Source organism: Rhinatrema bivittatum, chromosome 6 (assembly GCF_901001135.1).
Source record: "Rhinatrema bivittatum chromosome 6, aRhiBiv1.1, whole genome shotgun sequence".
NCBI classification, from domain to species: domain Eukaryota; kingdom Metazoa; phylum Chordata; class Amphibia; order Gymnophiona; family Rhinatrematidae; genus Rhinatrema; species Rhinatrema bivittatum.
Genome location: NC_042620.1, coordinates 352,632,340 through 352,654,518, shown reverse-complemented (window position 1 = coordinate 352,654,518; position 22,179 = coordinate 352,632,340). Strand labels below are relative to the sequence as shown.

Here is a 22,179-nt window from a genome sequence, read left to right as displayed (position 1 = left end):
CTTTCATTATCTTGAGATTTATCAACGCTTGTCACACTGAAGTCTCTCTCCTGGGTGATGCTCATCAGTATCTCTCCCCTCCCCTCATTCACTCCTCAGATCCTTAGATAGCTTCTCATTCTGTCTGCTTTCTAAGGGGCAGATGCAGTAATGTTCGCGGAAAGCGGGCACTGACTTTTCAGCGTACGCTTTCTTAATGCATGCATGGCACCCGCAAGGGGAGCGCCATGCAATATGTAAATTAGGGGGTCGGGCAAAGAAGGAGGCGCTAGGGTCGCTTGCGCGACCTTAGAGCCTCCCTGCTAACGCGACCCGCCACGGCTGCCGGTTATGAAGACTGGTGCCGGTAAACTCGACGGCCGTTTTCATTCTGGCAGACAGGCAGGTTATGAAACCGAGGCCGAGTTTACTGGTGTCGGTCTTCAAAACTCGGCGGTCTGCCGAGTTTACTGGTGTCGGTCTTCAAAACTCGGCGGTCTGCCGAGTTATTTAATTTATTTTTTTTACTTTAAAAAAGTACAGAAAAGCAGTTTTTTCTGCTTTTCTTTACTTCTTTTCAATGCGCTCAGGCGTTAATAGCTGAGCGATAAATGTGCGTCTCAGACGCACATTTATCTTTTTGCATGCAGAGTGAATGAGTAATAGGCTCATTCACATGCATGTGATGAGCGCTATGTCATTCACTCTGCATCGGACGCACATTAAATAGGTGCTAATCCCCCTATTGAATTAGGGGTGGATTAGCGCCTATTTATCCCGCGTCCGACTGCAGGTTATACAGTGTGCTCGGCTGAGTGTACTGTATTGCATCGGTCCCTAAGGAGTGTCCACTATGTTGCAGATCTTGGTGTAATTCGCAATACAGTAAACTTTTCCTGCTAAACCCTCCTCATAACATTCACGAAGATCTCGAATAGAACAGGCCCAGGACCAATCCATGAGGCACTTTACTAATCATAGAAACATAGAAATGACGGCAGAAAAGGACCAACGGTCCATCCAGTCTGCCCAGCAAGCTTATGGTAGTTTCTGCACTTAGTTTCCAAGACCTCAAGTTCAGGGCCCTTGGTTTCTGTTTTGAGTCCAGTTCCCTGAATATTGGAGTTTCATCAAAAGTTTCATGCTTATTGGTTAAGAGTAATAACAGCTGCATCAGCAAGTTACCCCTATGCTTATTTGCTTTCCCTGACTGCAAAATTCAATATCCTTGTTGTTTGCTGTCTGAATCTACTTCCCCTTCTCCCCTTTTCCTCTTTTTCCCCTGCTGTTGAAGCAGAGAGTACTGATGGAGTAACATGAACAGTATGAAGGCTTATTGGTTAAGGGTAGTAACCACCACACCAGCAAGTCACCCCCATGCACTCATTTCTTCATTTCTATCCTCTAGCCTTTTGGGATCTACAGTGTTTATCCCATGCCCCTTTGAATACTTTCATGTTTTTATCTTCACCACCTCCTCTGGAAGGGAATTCCAGGCATTCGCCACCCTCTCCGTGAAGAAATATTTCCTGATGTTGGTTCTGAGTCGTCCTCCCTGGAGTTTCATTTCATGACCCCTATTTCTATTGATTTCTTTCCAATGGAAAAGGTTTGTTGTTGATTGTGAATCATTAAAACTTTTCAGGTATCTGAAGGTCTGTATCATATCCCCCCTGCATTTCCTCTCCTCCAGGGTGTACATATTTAGGTCCTTCAACCTCTCCTCATAAGTCATTTGATGGAAACCTCCAATTATTTTGGTCACTCATCTCTGGGCTGCCTCCAGTCTTTCTCTGTCCAGTTTGAGTTAAAGAGAGGGAGTACTCCAGGTGAGGCCTCAGCAAGGACCTGTACAAGGGCATTATCACCTCCTTTTTCTTACTGGCTATTCCTCTGTCTATGCAGCCCAGCATTCTTCTGGCTTTAGCTATCACCTTGTCACACTGCTTCGTCGTCTTCAGATTCCTAGACACTATCACCCCAAGGTCCCTCTCTTGTTCTGTGCACAACATCCCTTCACCTCCCATCACATACATCTCTTTTTTTTGTCAGAGTAACTTCCATTTACTACCATTCTTAGTTGTCAATCAATTTCCCCCAGGTTGCTCAGTTTATGAGCCCCTTCGGGACCAGTGTTAGGTTTTTTTGCTGCCCTGTACAAAAAATTACTGTGCTCCTCCCCCCCCCCCCCCCGATTCATTCAGTGCCTGTCCCAGGCCTATCAAATAAAGCCCAGCTCTATCCTGCAATCTATATTTTTAAAAACTGACAAGCCCCCCCCCCCCCCCCCCCGTCCAGAACCCATGGATAAGGAAATGTATTAGGTACCCTAGGCAAACCTTACAGCCTTGCACCCTGCCACCTCTCCCCCCCCCCCCCCCCCCCCAGACACACTCCCACACCCTTTACAGTCACATACAATTAAATTATCCATTTATAACACATTGTGCATGAAAAAGAACATTCAAGAGTTCAATCTTCTAAGGCAAAAATATCACAACATGCATATTATATTTACATGTACTCCTGTGGTGCCAACCAGACAACTCTGCAAAAAAAGACACTTGGAATTCCTATGGAATTAGCTTTTTGTAATGCGTGCTGGATGTGGCTCTCAGAAAGCCATGAATAAATTGAATTACCATTACAATATAGTAAACCTCTCATACCAAAACAACCCTAACAACCTTATCTATCAAACGGCAATACTGCACATATTACACCAGTCCCTAGACCACCAATAAAAACTCTTATTAGGAAACCAGGCTGCTATAGATCCCTACACAGAAATTACATTTTAGCAAAATACCTCACCTCAATCACATATGAAGAACACAGACACTCTGACCAAATACAGAATAAAGAGATCAGAAAGTATAAACAGAAACATGCTGAGAAGAACTGAACTGGAATCCACATCAAGCCAGCCTCTGTATGCAAAGCAACAATGGAAAAATAGAAACATTACCATTCTTCCTAAAACATTAAATAATACAATCAAGATATATAAACTATTAATCATAATAGTAAAGTCATATTCATAAAAAGAATATTTCAAACCAGTTAATGAATAGAATATCGAAAATTTCTGAAACACCAAAAAATTGCAAAAATCTGATGAATAAAATATCCAATTAAAAAACGTTCTATTCACCCCCCAAAAAAAAAATTTCTAAAGAGCAGAATCATCACATTACACCCAATACTTAAAACTAATAAGGATTTAAAAATTTGCTCTCCATACCTAGGATCTGATTTCCAGTCACCCTGAGACTGTCGTGGATTGGAGGAGGTAGGGCACAAATTTTATCTTCTCTCTCACACACATGCACAATAACACATTCATTCTCTCACATACTTCCCCTCTTTAACATACACAGGCTGCCTCTCCCTCACTCTTATAGATACATTATGTTTGTGTGTGTATGCGTGCCTGTGAGAGCCTATATGTTTCACACAGGCACAAAACATACACACACAAGCTCTCTCTAGTGGGTAGGAAAACTGGTGATTATTTTGTCATAGATTACACAACACACTTATAAGCATAGAAGTTTTACTTATTTTAGACTTTTATATTCCACTTTGTGACACTTGGATCTGTCTTCAAAGTGGATTACATTCAGGTACTTCCCTATCCCCAGAGGGCTTACAATCTAATTTTGTACCTGAGGCAAGGGAGTGTAAAGTGACTTGCCCAAGGTCACAAGGAGCAACAGTGGGATTTGAACCCTGGTTTGTAGCCCACTGCTCTAACCACTAGGTGTTGCGTAGGAGGTGGATCCTTGGGATGAGGTGGGGTTGACACAACCCATAGGTGAGGGCCTACGGGTCCCCACCGTCAGCAGGCGGAGTGGGCTGAGGCTGGAGGTCACTGGAGCTTCACTTATACCAGCCCGCTGTTGTACTTCTGACACTGAGGCATGGGCCCTTGGTCGCTGTAAGAGATGGCACCTCCCACAGGGTGGAGCCCTGAGGGGACTTGCAGTGATAGGCTAGCTCCAAGCAGAGACGGACACAGAGAAATAGCTTTATTATACTGCAACTTAGATGGTAACTCGAGGAACGGGAAATGATCCCTGCCAAGAGATGAGATGTCAGATGGCAAAGTTCCGTCTGCAGGCTGCTGAGTGGAAAAGGCAGTTCCACAGTCTCACCAGGTCCCAAGAGGGAGATGGTAGTGGTAGTGGTCCGCAAAGCAGGGAAGGCCGAGAATCCAGGCCAAGATGGAGAGGCCAATAGATCCGGTAGTGGTCCGCGGTGCGGGGTAGGCCGAAGATCTATGGAGAGAGAGATGAGACAATGCAGAGACAGAGCTGGAGCGGCAGTACTCACTCTGATGCTGGCAGTTGTAGTAAGAGAGAACTCCGAGGAGCGGAGGTCCCAGACGAAATAAGGCCCCCGAGGAGCGGGTACCTTAGGCATCCTTGGAATTAGTAGGCAACCCCAGAGGGTAGATAGGAGCAAGACAAGGGCCCCCGAGGAGCGGGTACCTTAGGCGTCCTTGTTGGTAGCAGATAACCCCGGAGGGTGTAGAGGAGCGAGGCAAGGCCCCCGTGGTGTGGGTACCTAAGTTGTCCTGGAGCAAGAGTACACAGAGCGGGAGCATCTGGTAACGTAGAGAGATCAGCATGGAGGATTCCTTGCTAACTCGTATTAGGAATCATGAAGGGAGTTTAAATACCAGCGTTAGTGATGTCATGCGGTGGGGATGCCCCCGAAGTTCCTGCCATGATGCACGTAAAGGACAGGGCTGCGCGCGCATGCTCTAGGTGACTCCTGGAGAAAGATGGCGAACGCAATCGCCCATGCCGAACCAGGGACGCCGGAGGGGTCGGCATAGAGAAGCAGAGGCAGCCATCTTCCCAAAAGGAACTGAGTCAGGCAGAAAAAAGGTGAGCAATAGAGGGCGCAACCATCTGCGACCGACAGGCGCAACACCCGCCTTCCCCTCGGGTTGAGCCTTCGAGTGCCGGGGCCAGCAGGACTTAGGCGGGCCTCAAGGTTGAGTATAGGTAGGAGATGGTTCAGCCCAGAGACAGCAGCCAGCAGGTGGCGAGGTCCTATCCTGGACGGGATGTGGAACAGGAACTCAAGCACCAAGGGACAAGAAGGAACTGAAGGTGCCTGAGCAAAGGAAGGCCGAAGCCTTATTAGTCCGCATCCAGAGGATAGGGACAGAGGCGTCACTGTCAAGGTTTAATGGAAGCTGGCAGCATTTGGAAGCTGTAGTAAGCAATGTGGAACTCTGGACTCAAGAAAGTCTGAGTCAAAGTTGTTCGTAGCAATGGTCAAGGCACGGAGAAGGCAGGCGTGGTCAGACGTAGAAGAGGTCAGGCTTGGAGAAGGCAGGCAAGGTCGGGCGTAGCAGTGTCAGGCTTGGAGAAGGCAGGCGAGGTCAGGCATAGCAGAGGTCAGGCTTGGTGAAGGCAGGTGAGGTCAGGCATAGCAGAGGTCAGGCTTGGAGAAGGCAGGCGAAGTCAGGTGTAGTGGAGGTTAGAACCAGGTAGTCGATCCAGTAGAGAGACAAGACAAACACAAGAAACAGGATCCGGGAATCACAGGAACAAGACAAGCGCAAGGTAACTAGAAATCAAAAACTGGAACACAAGACCAAGGCAACCTGATGCAAAGGCCACGCTGAGGAGTGCTGCCTGAGCTTTTATATGTTGAGGGAACTGACATCAACATCCGGGTCTGCGGCCAGGTTCCTGCCGTGGGCCCTTTAAAGGTTTCACTGGTGCACGCGTGCGCGCCTAGGGAGGGGTGCAGCGTTGCCGGCGTCGTCTCTTCGCGAACCCCGCAGAGAGGCCTGACGGATGGAGGCATCCTGGCTGGAGGTCCTGGGAAGTGGAACAGGACTGGAGGAGCTGATGGAAGTTCGAGGTCGAGACTGGCGGCCCACCACCACCAGCGACGAGGAGCTGGAGCCTGAAGCTTGTGTAGATAGGTGAGAGGGCCGCACCACGGGGCTGCCATGGGCGGCAAGTGTAACAGTACCCTCCCCTTTACGCCCCCCTCCTGGAGGTTGGAGTTTGCCTGGATGGGCACGAATGAAATTTGAGAGGAGGGTCTTGTCCAAGATGTTGCAAGCAGGCTCCCACGAATTTTCCACGAGTCCATAACCCTCCCAAGAAAGGAGGTACTCCCATCGGCGGTCTCTACGGTGGACATCCAGCACTTTATGGACCTTATACGTGGTATCAGTCTCTGCCACCAACGCAGGTGATTCAGGGACCTTCTGGGTAGGCCAGGACAACACTACCGGCTTAAACAATGAAATGTGAAAGGTATTATGTATACCCATGGAAGGAGGCAACCGGAGCTGGTAAGTCACAGGTCCGATGCGTCAGGTAATCGGGAACGGTCCAATGAATCTTGGAGAAAATCTCTGCAAAGGAATTCAGAGTCTAATATACTTGGAACTCAACCAGACTTTCTGGCCAGGAAGGAATTCAGGAGCTGCGCAGCGATGACTGTCAGCAGTTTTCTTGGCCCGGGAAGTGGTCTGGTGCAGGCGAAGATTCGTCTGTTCCCACAATGTTTTAAGGGTATCCGCAGTAGCCTGTGCTGCAGGAGATGGCACGGAGAGAGGTTTGGGTAGTGGTGGTCGAGGTTGTTTCCCCATAGACTATAGAGAATGGTGATGTTCCAGTAGCTGTGGCGATATGAGAGTTGTGGGAAAACTTTGCCCAAGATAAAAGGTCCGACCAGTTGTCTTGTTGGTCATTGATATAGGACCGCAAGAACGCCTTCAGGGAGCGGTTCATCCGTTTAACTTGCCCGTTGGCTTGGGGGTGATAGGCAGTCGTGAGGCTGATGTTAATACTGAACATTCGGCAAAGGTAGCGCCAATATCTGGCAACGAATTGAGGACCTCGATCGGAATCAATATCCACTGGTAGGCCATGCAGTCTGAAAATATGATGAAAAAAGAGACGTGCTAGCTCTGGTGCAGATGGTAGGCCTGGAAGAGGTACAAAATGGGCTATTTTTGAAAAACGGTCTATGGTGACCCAAATCACGGTATTACACTTAGAAGGAAGCAGATCCATGATAAAATCCGTAGATAAGTGAGTCCACAGTTCCTCGGGTGCTGGAAGTGGTTGTACAAGTCCCCAAGGTTGCCCGACCGGGGGCTTTTGTTGTGCACACACATTACAGGATTCGACATATGCCTTAGCATCGGAGACCAAAGTAGGCCACCAGAAAAACCTCTGGAGCAGTGCCATGGTTTGCGCACGTCCTGGGTGGCCGGCAAATTTGGAATCGTGTGCCCAGCAAAGAACTCTTTCCCAGAGTTGTCGGGGCACCACGGTTTTCCCGGTAGGAACTGGGATGGGTAGCAGACAAGGAAATATAAGCTGGGTCGATGATGTGAGCTGGCTCTTCGGGGATGTCTTCAGGTTCAAAAGACCGGGATAAAGCATCTGCCTGGAGATTCTTATCCGCAGGGCAGTAGCAGAGCTCGAAATTGAACCTTGAGAAAAATAAGTCCCATCGAGCTTGACGGGCATTGAGGCGCTGAGCGTGACTTAGATGTTCTAAGTTTTTGTGATCTGTGAACACCGTGAATTTATGTTGGGCGCCCTAGAACCACGGGTGCCACTCTTCAAGAGCCAATTTAATGGCGAGCAGTTCGCGGTCCCCAATACTGTAGTTCTGCTCTGCCAATGAAAATTTTCGAGAAAAGAATGAGCATGGAGCTGTAGTACCAGAAGCAGTGCGCTGACTTAGAACAGCTCTAGCCCCAATGGCGGAAGCATCCACCTCGACTAAAAATGGATGAGTCGGGTCAGGGTGATGTAAGCAGGATCCCTTTTCGAAGGCTTCTTTCAAACAATGAAAAGCGGTAACGGCCTTGGGCAGTCAATTCCATGTATTTTGGCCCTTCTGGGTCAGGGCCGTCAGAGGAGCAGCCAGTGTGGCGATAATAATTAAGGAATCCAAGAAGCGCTGGAGCGCTTTAAGTCCCACTAGTTGTGGCCAATCCCGGATTGCCCTCAATTTATCTGGGTCCATGGAAAAGCCTTGAGGAGAGATTATGTAGCCAAGGAACGGTAAACTGGACCTCTCGAACAAACACTTGTCCAGTTTTGCAAACAAGTGATTTTCTCGTAGGTGTTGTAGTACCATTCGTACATCGGTTCAGTGGGTGTCGAGGTCCTTTGAGAATATGAGGATATCGTCCAGATAGATCACGATCTTGATATATAGCAGATCCCTGAAAATTTAATTCATCATCTGCTGGAATACAACTGGTGCGTTGGAAAGGCCAAAAGGCATCACCAAGTATTCATAGTGGTCTTCTCTTGTATTAAAGGCGGTTTTCCAGATGTCATCAGGGCGGATTCTCACCAAGTTATAGGCCCCACATAAATCCAACTTCGTGAAGATGGTAGCACCTTGGAGACGATCAAATAGTTCAGAAATCAATGGCAAGGGATATTTGTCCTTACTGGTGATAGCATTTAGACCGTGGTAATCGATGCACGGTCTGAGTGATCCGTCTTTCTTGATCACAAAGAAGAATCCTGTTCCGGTGGGTGACATGGATGGACAGATAAACACTTTTACCAGATTCTCCCGAATATATTCAGTCATGGCCTTTGTCTCAGGTAACAACAGAGGATAGGTGCGTCCGCGAGGTGGCGTGATTCCAGGAAGAAGGTCAATTGGACAGTCGAACCAACGAAGAGGCGGGAGGAGATTGGCTTTTTGTTTAGAAAATACATCCTCATAGGCGGCGTATGGAGGACGTATGCCAGAAGAGGTCAGGCTTGGAGAAGGCAGGCGAAGTCAGGCATAGTGGAGATCAGAACCAGGTAGTCGATCCAGTAGACAGACGAGACGAACACAAGGAACAGGAACCAGGAATCACAGGAACAAGACAAGCGCAAGGCAACTAGAACTCGGAAACCAGAACAGGAGATCAAGGCAACCTGATGCAAAGGCCACGCTGAGGAGCGCTGCCGAAGCTTTTATATGTTGAGGGAACTGACGTCAACATCCGGGTCCATGGCCAGGTTCCCCACCGCGGGCCCTTTAAATGTTTCACTGGTGCGTGTGCATACGCACTCGCCTAGGGAGGGGAGCAGCGCTGCCGGCGGTGTCTCTCCGCGAACCCCATGGAGAGGCCCAATGGATGGAGGCATCCTGGCTGGAGGTCCCGGGAAGTGGAGCAGGACCAGAGAAGCTGGTGGAAGTCTGAGGTCGAGACTGGCGGCCCACTGTCGCCAGCTACAAGGAGCTGGAGCCTAAGCTTGTGTAGAGAGGTGATAGGGCCGCACCGCGGGGCTGTCATGGGCGGTAAGTGTAACACTAGGCTACTCCTCCACTCTGTAAGTCTGAGAATAAGCAATAAAAGCATACAAGATTAAAGTTTCCATTAAAGAATATATACAAAAATATACTTCCCCTCACAGTTCCCAATGTGATATATCGGGAACATGGCGCGCCAAGAAACCAGCAACAGCTCATCAGGCACTTCAGTAACCACTGGTAATGTCCAAAGCTATTCTTCTGAGCTGTTCTTTCTCTGATTTCAAACAGCTTGTCTCATGTTGCTCTTTTTAAGTTAATTCTTCTGACCTTTGCTCTAGTTTCTTCTCTGGGCTACTCCCATGAGTTCTTGAGTCCCCAACTGTCTGTTCTTATCACATCAGCAAGCAGTTAGGTGTGGCCAAGAGGCTACTGTCCTGTTTTCCTCTGATATCTGCACAGTTAGCTTCCTGACAGGCCGATACAGTAAGGACGCATAAGAAAGTGTGGCAGTGCCGGGCGCACCCTCATTTGCCGCACGCACAGTTTGGATCACATACTGCTCGATACAGTATTCAAATGAGACGCAAATGCAAGCCGGGTCCAAAGCGCGTCCATGAAGCGGTAGGCGTGCGCAATCCATTTTACTGTATAGAGCGGTATACAGCTGCCTGTACAGTATCCTGGGTGCGCTGGTACCTGTCATTTCAAATGTCATTTGAAATGTCATTTGAAATGTCATTCCACCAGGAAAGTGGATGGTTCTCCTACAGACCCCGCTGCCTTGAGCGCCGGTGGCAGGAAGCCCCAGCAGTCGGCGATCGGCGGCAGGGAGCGCAACAAAGCACCTGTGTGCGCAGCTCTGATTTTCTGCCTCCTTCGGACAGGCAAGAGAGAGACGAAATTTCACCTGCCCTGGCTGCGGCCACGCAAGCCCCCAGCAGCAGCAGCAGCAGAAGGGCGTCCATGGGTGCCGGTCTCCCATGCAGGCGTGCTGACAGCTCCGGAGCAGCCCCAGTCCTCTCTCCCCTCCTCCCGAGGCACGCACCGCGGCTCCTCTGCCTCCCGGGGATAGCCGGTGACGAGAGAGGCTTCAGCAGCCCGGGGCGGATCGGGCGCTCCCCATGCAAGGCGGCTTCCAGCAGCCCCCGCCGGCGAAGGTGCATGAACACATGCCTGTACGCCCAATTTGGGCGCTCAAGGCAGCAGGCGCATGAACGCACGCCGTGACCTGAGCGCCCGGCTGGACGTCCAAGATCACGGTGTGCATTCATGCGCCTGCTGTCTTGAGCGCCCAAATTGGGCTTTTATTGGCTCAGTGGTGGGCACATATTCCCATATTAGTCCTGAATCAGCATTTTGATAGGGAGAAACTCTTCCCTCTGAATCAGCATGGATCCAATGCCCCAGCATGGTCTTAGGGGTGCTCTGCCCTCCATATCAATAATTTTTGTTGCTCCTCTTTCTTGACGCTGGGGCTGGAAGAGGAAATCTCTAAGCCCAGAAGTTATCTAAGAGGAATGGTCCCTTATAAACATCTTTTAATGATAATAAGCAATGCACCTATCAGTGCAGGGGAAATCTGTGCACCATGCCTGCATGGTTTGAGGAGTTTCAGACAACTGGCAGCTCCTCACAGTGAGAATAGCCCCGGGGGAGTTTACTTGCGCACATGCAGCTAGAAGAACATCTCATCCTGGGGAGACAAATGACTCAAACACATACATGCACACAATCCTTCTGCCTCATCTCTAATGTAAAAGTATGGTCTTGAAGCCATTTGACTGACAAGGAGCATTAGAGACTCGTATCCACAACAGTCTGTGAAGCAGCCTTGGAAGATGCTGTTTCATACCCGGTTATATTAGTTCCTTTCACTGTATAGAGTAGGGTTGCCACTTAACCCAAGGGCTGCCTTGAGAGCCCAAATTGGGCGTACAGGCATGCGTTCATGCACCTTCGCCGGCGGGGGCTTCTGGAAGCCGCCTCGCATGGGGAGCGCCCGATCCGCTCCGGGCTGCTGAAGCTGCTTTCGCCGCCGGCTGCCCCCGGGAGGCAGGGGAGCCGCGGTGCGCATCTCAGGAGGAGGGGAGAGAAGACTGGGGCTGCTCCGGAGCTGTCAGCACGCCCACACGGGAGACCAGCACCCATGGACGCCCTTCTGCTGCTGCTGCTGGGGGCTTGTGTGGCCGCGGCCAGGGCAGGTGAGCGGGGGCTGGGGGAAAATTTGCCCGTGAAATTTCATCTCTGTCTTGCCCGTCCGAAGGAGGCGGAAAATCGGAGCTGCGCGCACAGGTGCTTTGTTGCGCTCCCTGCCGCCGATCGTCGGCTGCTGGGGCTTGCCTGACGCTTGTCAAGCTGGCAATCCCCGATGCCCGAGTGTAATAAAGAGATGATTTTCGCCCTGCGCCTTGCTTTATTTTTTGTAATAATTTTTCCCCCTTGTGCAAGAAGCATTTTTTTCTGTGGATTGGGTTGGTTTGGGGCTGGGCGGCTAAGTTCACCACACTAACGCCAGGGTCGGGGTAGGCAGTAAATTTGCAGGTTAAAGACGCGGCAAAATAGCTGGTTAAAAAGGCGATAATCTGGGCGCATGTTACTGTATCGGAGGGAATAGCTAATCCGATCATTAACATATCATATACATGCCGCGGGCGGAAAGGGATACACGTCGATTTCAAGAAATGGTAAGGACGCGTAAAACCGGATACTGAATCGCGGGTTAGACAAACGCGTCCAAATTGTGCATACAAAGCGGGTTAGAAACAGGGTAACCGCGGCCGCGCTTTACTGTATCGGCCTGTGAGTAACTGTTCTTAATATATCTGATCTCATAACTTATTTTTTGTTATAAGCAAGCTAAGAAAAATGGTATATTTATTCTCAGAACTTATAGGCCTTATATCAAATAAAAACACTAATAATATCAGTGATTTCTCTGCTTCATTATTTTCTATTGTGGTACAATATACTTCTGCAAGCTAAATAACTCCTTAAAATAATTTCCCACACTCTCACACAGACACATTTACAGGCACACAGGTTCTCACACAGAAGTTATCACACAGATACACACATAGGCTCTTACACAATCACACACACAGAGACAGACACCCTCACACACACACAGGCAGCCTCTCAAACACACACACACACTTTCTCATACACAGGCACTCACTCTCACAGGGCAAATCTCTCGCTCTCTCACAAACATTTTAAACCTCTTCTTCAGCTGCTGGCTGCAGAGCAAGCCTCTCCATCTGCCGCCAATCTGGGGAAAGGCCAGCAGCACCACAGGGCTTCTTCTTCTGTCACCAGCTTGGAGGAAATGCTGGCGGCATCACAGGACATTGCTTTTTGTGGGGAGTAGGAACCCCACCAGCACGTTACTTTGCGCCATCACAGCACTTTCCTGTACCCGATCTTCCTGCTTGAGGCGGGGAGAGGGCGTGGAAGCTGTGGTGTGGAAGCTGTGTGCAGGCATGCTTGCACACATGGGCCTCTCTTCCGTCACTGGCACTGTCTTTCTTCGGCTGCGGCTGGTTAGGCTCCGCTGGTGGCCCACGGCCTCACCTGCTGCTGCCGGCCTGCCATCTCCCCGGGTGTGCTGCTCCTTGCAATGCACGGTATGCACATCTGGTCACACCTGGCCTCAGCCTCCTATGTGGGACAGTTTCACAAGCTTTGCTGAAATCCAAATAAATCACATCCAGTGCATGTCCTTATTTATTTTATATATGTATATCCCACCTATCAGCATTCTAATTCTTTAGTCACCCTGTCAAAGAAATCAGTTAGGTTCATCTGGTGCAATCTTTCTCTAGCAGGCTTCATCCTAGGGTTATGTAGAGCCCAGGGCAAATCTGCCCAGATGGATACCTCCTACCTCAGAGCTCAGGAAGAGGTAGAGGAAAAGTGAGCTTTCTGGCCCTTCCTCTTCCACAAAAGTTCAAGGGCAATACCCTTTTAAAGGGCCTGGATGCTTAGCAGTCCCTTTGGCTATGGCACTAGTCAGCTGATTATTTTTTTTATCTTGTACCTGTTTTATTGGGGGTAGTGTCCTTTTAAGAAAGCAAGGTCTGCTGGCCCCAAAGTTCATTTCTAGTTCCTCGGCAGGAGAAACAGGATTAGTGGGAAGACCACAGGAGCTGATAGTGAGCCATCCTGAAGTGTTAGTTGGGTTGCAGCACTACAAAGAATAGCCCTGGAGAAAGGAAATGGTGGACAGGCAGAGGCATTGGGCTACAGAGCTCATCAGAGAGCTCGGTAGTAGTAATGGAAGCATGGTGGACAACTCCTGCTATGATTATCCTCACCTCACTAGTTCTCCCAAAGTGATGTCGGAACAGGGGTAACATGGTTGTGTGGGCCTCTATAAAGTGTGGAGCCTTTGCCCCAATTTGTCCTCCCTTTCTCTCCAAGGTCAGCTCTGCTCTCTGGTAAAACCCATGCTGGTTCAGATCCTGCAACTCACCAGGTTCTAGATACTTCACCATTCTTTCATTTTCCATTAATTTTTTCACCACTGAGGTAAAACTAACTAGCCTGTCGTTTCCAACCTCCTCTTTGTTATAACTTTTATGAAGAGAGAGAGAGAGCATCTTTCCTTCTCATGTTTCTCAGGACCACTCCTATTTCCAAATCCTTCAGTGGACCCACCGGAACCTCTCTGATCTCCTTTAATATCATAGGACAGGGGTGGCCAACTCCAGTCCTCAACAGCCACAAACAGGCCAGGTTTTCAGGATATCCATGATGATTATACCTGAGCTAGATTTGTATACAATGGAGGTAGTGCATGCATATTCATTGTGGATATCCTGAAAACCAGACCTGTTTGTGGCTCTTGAGGACCAGTGTTGGCCACTCCTGTCTTAGGATGTATCCCATTTGGCCCCATAGCTTTGTCCACTTGCAGTTTTGCTAGGTCTGTAACAAACCATTTCTACTGCAAATGAAGTAGCATCTGCCCCACACATACCCCTGCCTTCTCCAAACCTATGTTCAGTGAATACTGAACAAAAGCATTGGGTTTGGTAATGCCACTTCATTCTCATCACCATCCACAGTCCTCCTTCTCTCCTTATAACCCTGTTTCCTCCTTACGTTGACATACCTGAGAAAAATAATGTCACCTTGCTTTAATGCCCTAACTATTCTTTCTTCCACTCTAACCTTTGCTATTCTAGCTTCCTTGCTTCTCTGTTTTATCAGGTATTCTTTCCTGTGCTCCTCTTTCAGCAGCTGAAGAAGAGGTTCAAAATGTTTGTGAGAGAGCGAGAGATTTGCCCTGTGAGAGTGAGTGCCTGTATATGAGAAAGTGTGTTTGAGAGGCTGCCTGTGTGTGTGTGTGTCTGTCTGTGTGTGTGTGTGTATGATTGTGTAAGAGCCTATGTGTGTATCTGTGTGAAGAACTTCTCTGTGAGAATGATTTTGAACATTTTTAAAAGCTAAATGTTTTTTGCCTTGACTTTTTCAGTCATTGCTTTTGAAAATCATCAGTCTCTTTTTCCTCTTACCTTTATTTATTTTCTTAACATAAATATTTGTTACTCTTTCTTTCTTTTCTTCTACTTCCTCTACAGCCTCCCACCTTCACTTTAGGTACTTTCCTATTTTATCAAAGTTGGTATTTTTTAATTCCAGGACTTGGACATTTGTGTGATTCCTGTCCACCTTGGCCATTATATCAAACTGAGTCATCTGAACATCATTGGTGCATAGTTTGGTATCTACCAGGACCTTAGAAGTATTTTCTTCATTTATAAGTACCAGGCTCAATATCACTCCTTTCCACATGTGTTCCTGAGGATAGGCCCTTGAAGGGGAGTCTAGGATCTCTCTACTTCTAACCAATCATGATTTTTTCTTTATCCAGAGGAATGTAACCATCCTCTTTGAAGTGTGCTTCCAACTGCCCTTTGTTAAAGAAAGTGGATTTGGATGTTAACAGCATGATGAATTATACATATCTCTCATCATCGTTCATTTCCAAAATTATTATTCATCAGTGTTGGGCCAACAAAATGATTTTCTTTAAGAAAATCACATTTTAGGTCAATTCCAGTTTGGATTTAGAAATTTCTCAGCATAGAGATTTTGTCATTATCTTATACAGATGTGATTTTGATAGTGGACACAGAATCAGGGAAAAGTCTTAGTAAATTATGCTGTTTGTAGATGAGGCAATGGAGGACAAAGTAATCTATTCAAGATCACAAGGAGTGTCATTAGAACCCTGGCTTCTGTGGGTCTGAGCTCACAGCTCTAACCATTAAGCTACTCCTCCACTCTTACTTTATTGATAGGTGAATATCTAAACCAGTTTTTCAATTAAGCTTCAGAGGGCACTGGCTCAATATACTATTATTTTTATATTGTTACACGTTTGGTTTCCTCTGCTTCTGAAACTGTGGATTTGGTGGCAGTATATAACAAAATGGGTTCAAGCAGAAAGCATAATTCATAACAAACAGAATGCTGCAGGCACGACCTGCTTCCCACAGTCTCAATTCTGTGTCTTCTCAAAAACATTGAACACTTTGGTTTCTCAGTGCTGCATTTTCCTCAGCCCTGCAGATACTAACTCAGTTCCCCTGGTAGTGGCTGCTCTAGAGAACATTGATTCATGGGTGAATACCACTGGCTCTTCCTGGAATTGTTACTGGCTAAGAATTCCAAGTGCTTCACTGGGTTGTCGTCCCCCCCAGCACGGGTTTCTCTATCTTCTAGAGCCAGAACCTTTCCTTTACAGTCCCAGCCACCCACCTGGAGAACTTCAGACACTTCTGTCTCTGACTTACAATGATAGTTCCTAACTGCCTCTAAATATACAATAAACAAAGCACTTAACGTCAGCACACTTATAATTCAAGTTTGCCATTCCTTTGGTGACCCCCCCCTGGAGCATTGGCAGCTCTGTCCTGTGCCTGTAGCAGGCAGCTAGGGAGAGGTGCAGCAACAGCAGCAGTGGTTGCTAAGTGGCAAAGGTGCAGGCTCCTGCTCAGTTTTACAATACAGTGATGATAGTGCGCCACTGAATAGTGACTTCACGCTTCAGTTTAGGTAACACTGCGTGGTAAAAAAAAAAAAAAAGTTACAAATCTGCTTGTTTACTATGTAAGGAAGAAACTATCACACGTGTGGTTCCAGACCTTCCCCGGAACCCACCCCCTCACCCGAGACTTGGTTTGCCTCCGGACACAATTAGACGCCGGACCCAAATTCCTTTTCGGAAGTGAAACAACTTCCGTCAGGAACGTAAACAGACCAGAAGTCCTGACAACGCAGCAGGGTGTTTGCGTTATTCCTCACTGCCGGGGCCATGCCCCCCATTCAGCGCTCCCGGAGCCACAGCCCCGAGGCGGCGTGCGGCAGGAAGAGGCGCCATGAAAGCGGCAGCGGTGGTAGCAGCCGTAGCAGCGAGCGGGATTCTCGCAGCCCCCCACACCGGAGCAGCAAAGTGACGGAGAAGCGGCTGAAGAGCTCCCGGGAGAGGCTCCGCCGCAGTCGCTCCAGGTCTCGGGAACGCTGGCAGCTCCGGCCGCACTATGCCAAGCAGTGGGCCGAGTACTACGAGAAGGAGCAGGAGGAGCTGCTGCGCCAGCGGCAGGAGGCCTTCATCGCACGGTAAGAGAGGCTAGCTCAGCCCGATCCAGAGAGGCTGATCTAGGCCTGGTTCCTACCCCCTGTGTGAATGAAGATGTCATTTTTATTTCCTTCAGAAAAGGAACTCATCTCTATGCATACGGTGCGGTAAAACTAGGACTAGATCAGTGGGTGGCCCGCAGGTGGTAGCGAGCAACCTTATGGAAGGGCAGTCGTTGGAGAAATCGGCACCCCAGGCAAGAGTTGATTTCTGCTCCTCCCCTTTTGGGCTGGTGCCTTCACAGACTTGTAGATTGATGCATAAAATTGGCTTGGTGCCCTAGGCGGTGGGCAGTCACCTTTTTTCCTATCCCTTGCAATGGCCCTGTCCCATTATAACCATCTTGTTCGTATAGTGCTGATTTCAGGACTACAGATACTCTAGTTTGTCGAGATGTAAGCTCCGAAGTGTCCTGTCAGGACCAGGGGTCCCCTTGTCTACCGAGCTGCCATCAGAGCATCCTTCTAAGGAACATCTCAGAGATCAGTCTCACTGTTCATGAGACCAGATAAAATCTAAAAAATGATTTGATGTTAGTAGAGTTAGGAGCATTATGATGTTGATAACACACAAGTAATAACTGGAAATTGTATATAACTTTTGAAATGCAGCATTAGAACATTTGGATTTAATTTTGAAGTCCTGACTTTTTGAAATATAGCATCAGATTGAAGGAGAAGCAGACTTCTTTATATTACAGAGGTGGAAACATTTAGAAAACCTGGGCACCAACCAAAACTATGAGCCAGGGTGAAATTTTTTTGTAACTTTTTTAGTAGAAACGGTTTTTATTAAAGGAAAAGAATAACAGGACATAGGGAATTAGAGACATATGGTTTCTTCTTTATCCCCAATTCCATAAGCAAACCAATTTAACAAGAATATCATTACTAAATTACCCCCCCAACCCCTCCCCAAGTTCCACAACAGAAGTCTAGCTCAGTATAATCTATATTTGGTAACGTCCACGAGTAGGTGAGCAAGTCTGTCCAAAAACCGTGTCAGCAGTTGAGAATCGGGCTACGTGCCCGGTGCGGTAAAGCCTGTATGTATCCATTCCAAATCTGAAGGAACCGTCGATGTTGTTGAGGGCACGCCTTGAAGGCTACATTGTCCATTTGCATCATGCGGTGTAGGTGAATCCGCCACAACCAATAGGAGGGATTGTCAACCTCCTTCCAGGTGAGTAGAATAACCTTTTTCCCCCACTGCAAAGGCCTTTCGCAGAAACCAGCGTTGCCCCATGCCTCTAACAAGGGGTCTGGGGATGCAGTCAAATAAAATCATATACGGAGAAAGAGGAAGATCAACCCCCATACAAATTCCGCATATACCTCACAATCTTCCCCCAAAACAATTGAATCCCCGGACACCCCCAAAAAACATGGGATAAATTCCCAAGGGCGCAATGACACCGGGAACAGGATGCTGTATGCGTTATCTTAGCATGAAAGGCAATTTGCAGAGTTATATATGCCCAGTAGAGTGACTTAAATTGCATCTCTCTATAGTACATATTACTTGTAATATGAGTCAAAGTTTTCATACAAGTCTTAAATACTCCAATGGGTACCTGGAATACCCCATCCCGATTCCACCGCTCCACCACACATGTAAAGGCATCATTAGTTAAACCCTGGAGGAGTCCTTGGTAGTAGCCAGATAGGGAAGGCCCTTGCGGGTTACCCAGCTTGAAAAAACCTTCAATGGCTTGAAGGTGGGCTGGATCTTTGTAGGAAGCAGGGATCGAAGTGAGATAGTGACGGAGCTGCATGTAACCAAAGAGGTGAGTTCCAGGCAGCCCATGCATATTTTGAAGCTCCGCAAAAGAAAAGGGCACACCGGAAGCGTCCGTCACATGGCCCAACATAGTAATGCCTGCTGCCTGCTAGTCTCGAAATACACGGGGCTGAGAGCCAGGGGTAAAATGAGGACTGCCCATAATAGGCGCCAAAAATGCACTATAAACGGGTATCCCCAGCAGCTGAGTCAAAAAACGCCAAGCGTGGCGAAGGGGTGCTATGAGCGGGTCCTGCCTTACTGTAGGAGCCAGATCCCTACTGGGGCACATGAGTACAAAGTGTAAATCTAGTGGGGCTACTAACGTTTGTTCCGCTAGTAGAACAATGAAGTGGGAATCCCCGGAAATCCAATCCCTGACAAGGCGCAAGTTAGCAGCTACAGCATAACGTTGCAAGTCCGGTACCCCCATCCCCCCTGACCCCCATTTCAATTTTAGCCAGCGCAACGGGATACGTGCCTTCTTACCCTTCCATAAAAATTTCCGAAGCAATGTGTCAAGAGTCCCCCAAATCCTTACGATTAATAAGAAATGGAAAATTGTGCAGCACATATAACCATTTAGGCAAGATAAGTAATTTAAATAAGTTAATTCGCCCTCCAAGAGATATAGGAAGGTCACGCCAGTGAACCAATTTATCCCGTGTTAAGTAAGCGGGTGATATTAAGGGAATAAATGGTATTCAGTTCCGTCAATATGAAGAGCCCCAAGTATTTGATCGCAGCGCCTGCCCAGTGTAAGGGAAATGTCCCAGTCCAACTTTCCCTCAGAGTAGGCGGGAATCCCAAGGCCTCTAATTTGTCCCAATTTATGTTCAGTCCTGAAAACTCACCAAAGGCTCGAAAGAAGCCTAAAAGGGCTGATAATGAGCATGCAGGAGACGTAAGGAAAACAAGAATGTCATCCGCAAAAGCGGAATATTTAAAAATCTCTCTGTTTGTTTGGGAGTAAAACTGCACTCCTCTAATAGTGGGGGCAGCCTGCAGTGCCAGGAGCAACGGCTTTAAAATAAGTAGAAACAGAAGGGGGGACAATGGGCATCCCTGACGGGTACCACGCAACACTGGAAAGGGAGACGACAACACGCCGTTAACCAATAATCTGGCTTGGGGAGTACTGTAAAGGAGCTGGATCGCCTGAAAGAAAAATCCTTGAAATCCCATTTCGGTAAGCAATTGAAACAAAAAGCCCCACTCAACCCGATCAAATGCCTTTTCGGTGTCCAGACTTACCACCAAAAAGGGGATATCCGTTCGCCTACAGAGCGCTATCGCAGCCGCCACCCGCCGAATGTTTGTCAGGGCATAACGTCGTTTAACAAAGCCCACCTGACCTGGTTGGATTAACATAGGTAAAATGGTCCCCAAACGGTCTGCCAAAATTTTGGCTAGGATTTTATGGTCTACATTCAGCAGGGAAATAGGCCTGTATGCCGTCGGCTCTAACGGGTTTTTCCCCGGCTTAGGGATGAGGGTCACACGTGCAGTGTTGCCATAGGATGGGAATGAATCTCCCTTGATCAAGTTGTGAAATACCAATGGAAGGAGGCTCGCAAGTGGGTCTACTAAACATTGGTAAAACTCTGAGCTGTAGCCATCCGGGCCAGGCGCTTTTAATTTTTTCGCCTTCTGAATAACATTACGAACCTCCTCCGATCGGATAGGCTCATTTAACCTCCGCTGCTGCGCCACTGTAATCGAAGGAATTTTAACACGAGAGGAGAAATCGTCCCATTTATCCTGGTTCCAGCCTCCAGAGCGATAAAGCTCGGTATAATAGTCCTGAAAAGTGTGTAAAATATCTGTGGTACTATTAACTATCTGGCTTCTCGCAGTTCGCAACGCTATAACATATCGAGACCTCCCTACCGACCGGACCAGGTTCGCTAGCATTTTCCCCGACTTATTCCCAAACTGGTACAACTTAAATCTATAGTATAGAACACTTTTCGTTGCCCTCTGATGCAATAAAGAGTTTATTGCAGTTTGTAATGAGATATATGCTGAGCACCTGTGCGCCGACGGTTGAGCTAGCAAATCCCTTTTAGCTTTTTGAAGTTGGGTGCTAAGGAGTAAAAGGCTTTTATCTATAGACTTCCTCCAGTGAGCCACATATGAAATGATGTCCCCCCTCAATACTGTTTTCGCCGTATTCCAGAATAAAACCGGGTCTCCACTATGTTGTGCATTTAGAATGGCGAAATCTTCCCATTTCTCCCGGACAAAGGCCTGGAATGAAGTATCCTCTGCTAGAAAATATGGATATCGCCAGTGTCGCCCCCTGGGTTGAATTGAATTGGCCTTTAATTCTAGCCAAATGGGTGCATGGTCAGATATTATGACATCACCAATCCCGGCAGAGGAAATTTGAGAAAAATATGAGTCACTCACATAAAAATAATCGATTCGAGATTGGGTCGCATGTGCCCTTGCTAAATGTGAAAACCCTTTTTCAAAGGGATGGAGTGTCCGCCATGAATCCACCAAATGTAAGGAGGCTTCGAAAGACTGAAGGTCTTTACTGGGCTGCCCAGAAGACGGCACTGTAGAAATTCTATCCCATGCAGGGTCCCTTAAGGCATTAAAATCCCCCCCTACCACCAAATTCTTGTCTATGTACAGGAGGAGCACCTGTTGCAAAGTGTGGTAAAAAGCATCTTGCTGGGAGTTAGGGGCATGTACGCAGCAGAACACTATAGGGATCTGATGAAATTCAACCTCCAAGAGCAAATATCTTCCATTGGGGTCTTTAATCTCATTTAACACTTGCAATGGAAGATTTTTCCGAATTAATATAGCCACCCCTGCCGATCTGGAATTTGCAGATGCAAAATGGACTTCCCCATCCCATCCCTGACGCAATTTAGAATGTTCTACATCCGTTAGATGCATTTCTTGGAGGAACACGATATCCATAGATTTGTGCTTCAGGGCCTGTAAAATTTTATACCTTTTAATTGGAGAATGGATACCACATACATTCCAGGAAGTCAAAATAGGGCCCGTATTAGCCAATCTCTGGAACAAAGAAAGTGATTACAACATTTGCACTAAAAATAAGACAAGAGATGGCCATCCCAGCAAAGACCAACTCTTGAACCAGATAGATTCACCCACCCGTGAACCACCAACGAGGAAGAGCCAAGTTCCCAGCCCTCCCAGGAAAAGGAGCAAGACTACTATTAAACTAAATACCCCTCCCCCCACCTCAGAGATCACTCAATACGCTAAAGGCTCCCCCCACCACCCCCCAGCCCCATCTCCGTATAGAAACGTTCCCCAACATTGGTCCTAGAGTCTCTTTTCCCGCCCCCTCTACATTAATAGCTAGAAATAATGCGAGTAACAAAGTCAGGGGAATCCGAAACAGGAAACAAATGTCGGGCTGTTCCGAAAAAATTCGATGGCTGCCCAGGTATTCTAGTTAACTTAACTCCAAAACACTGAAGGAACATGTCCCCCGAAACCGTGGGAAACCAAGGAACATACAA

General features: G+C 47.8%; 1 protein-coding gene across 1 annotated transcript in view; it reads left to right on the top strand.

Moving 5' to 3' along the window:
• Positions 1-16,376: 16,376 nt before the first annotated feature.
• The window catches only part of NKAP (NFKB activating protein), an 80,433-nt gene continuing 74,630 nt past the window's right edge, over positions 16,377-22,179 (top strand). The window contains exon 1 of the mRNA XM_029607834.1: positions 16,377-16,869. Coding sequence (XP_029463694.1) covers positions 16,565-16,869 — 305 coding nt within the window. The 5' untranslated portion in view covers positions 16,377-16,564. The remainder of the gene's footprint in view (positions 16,870-22,179) is intronic.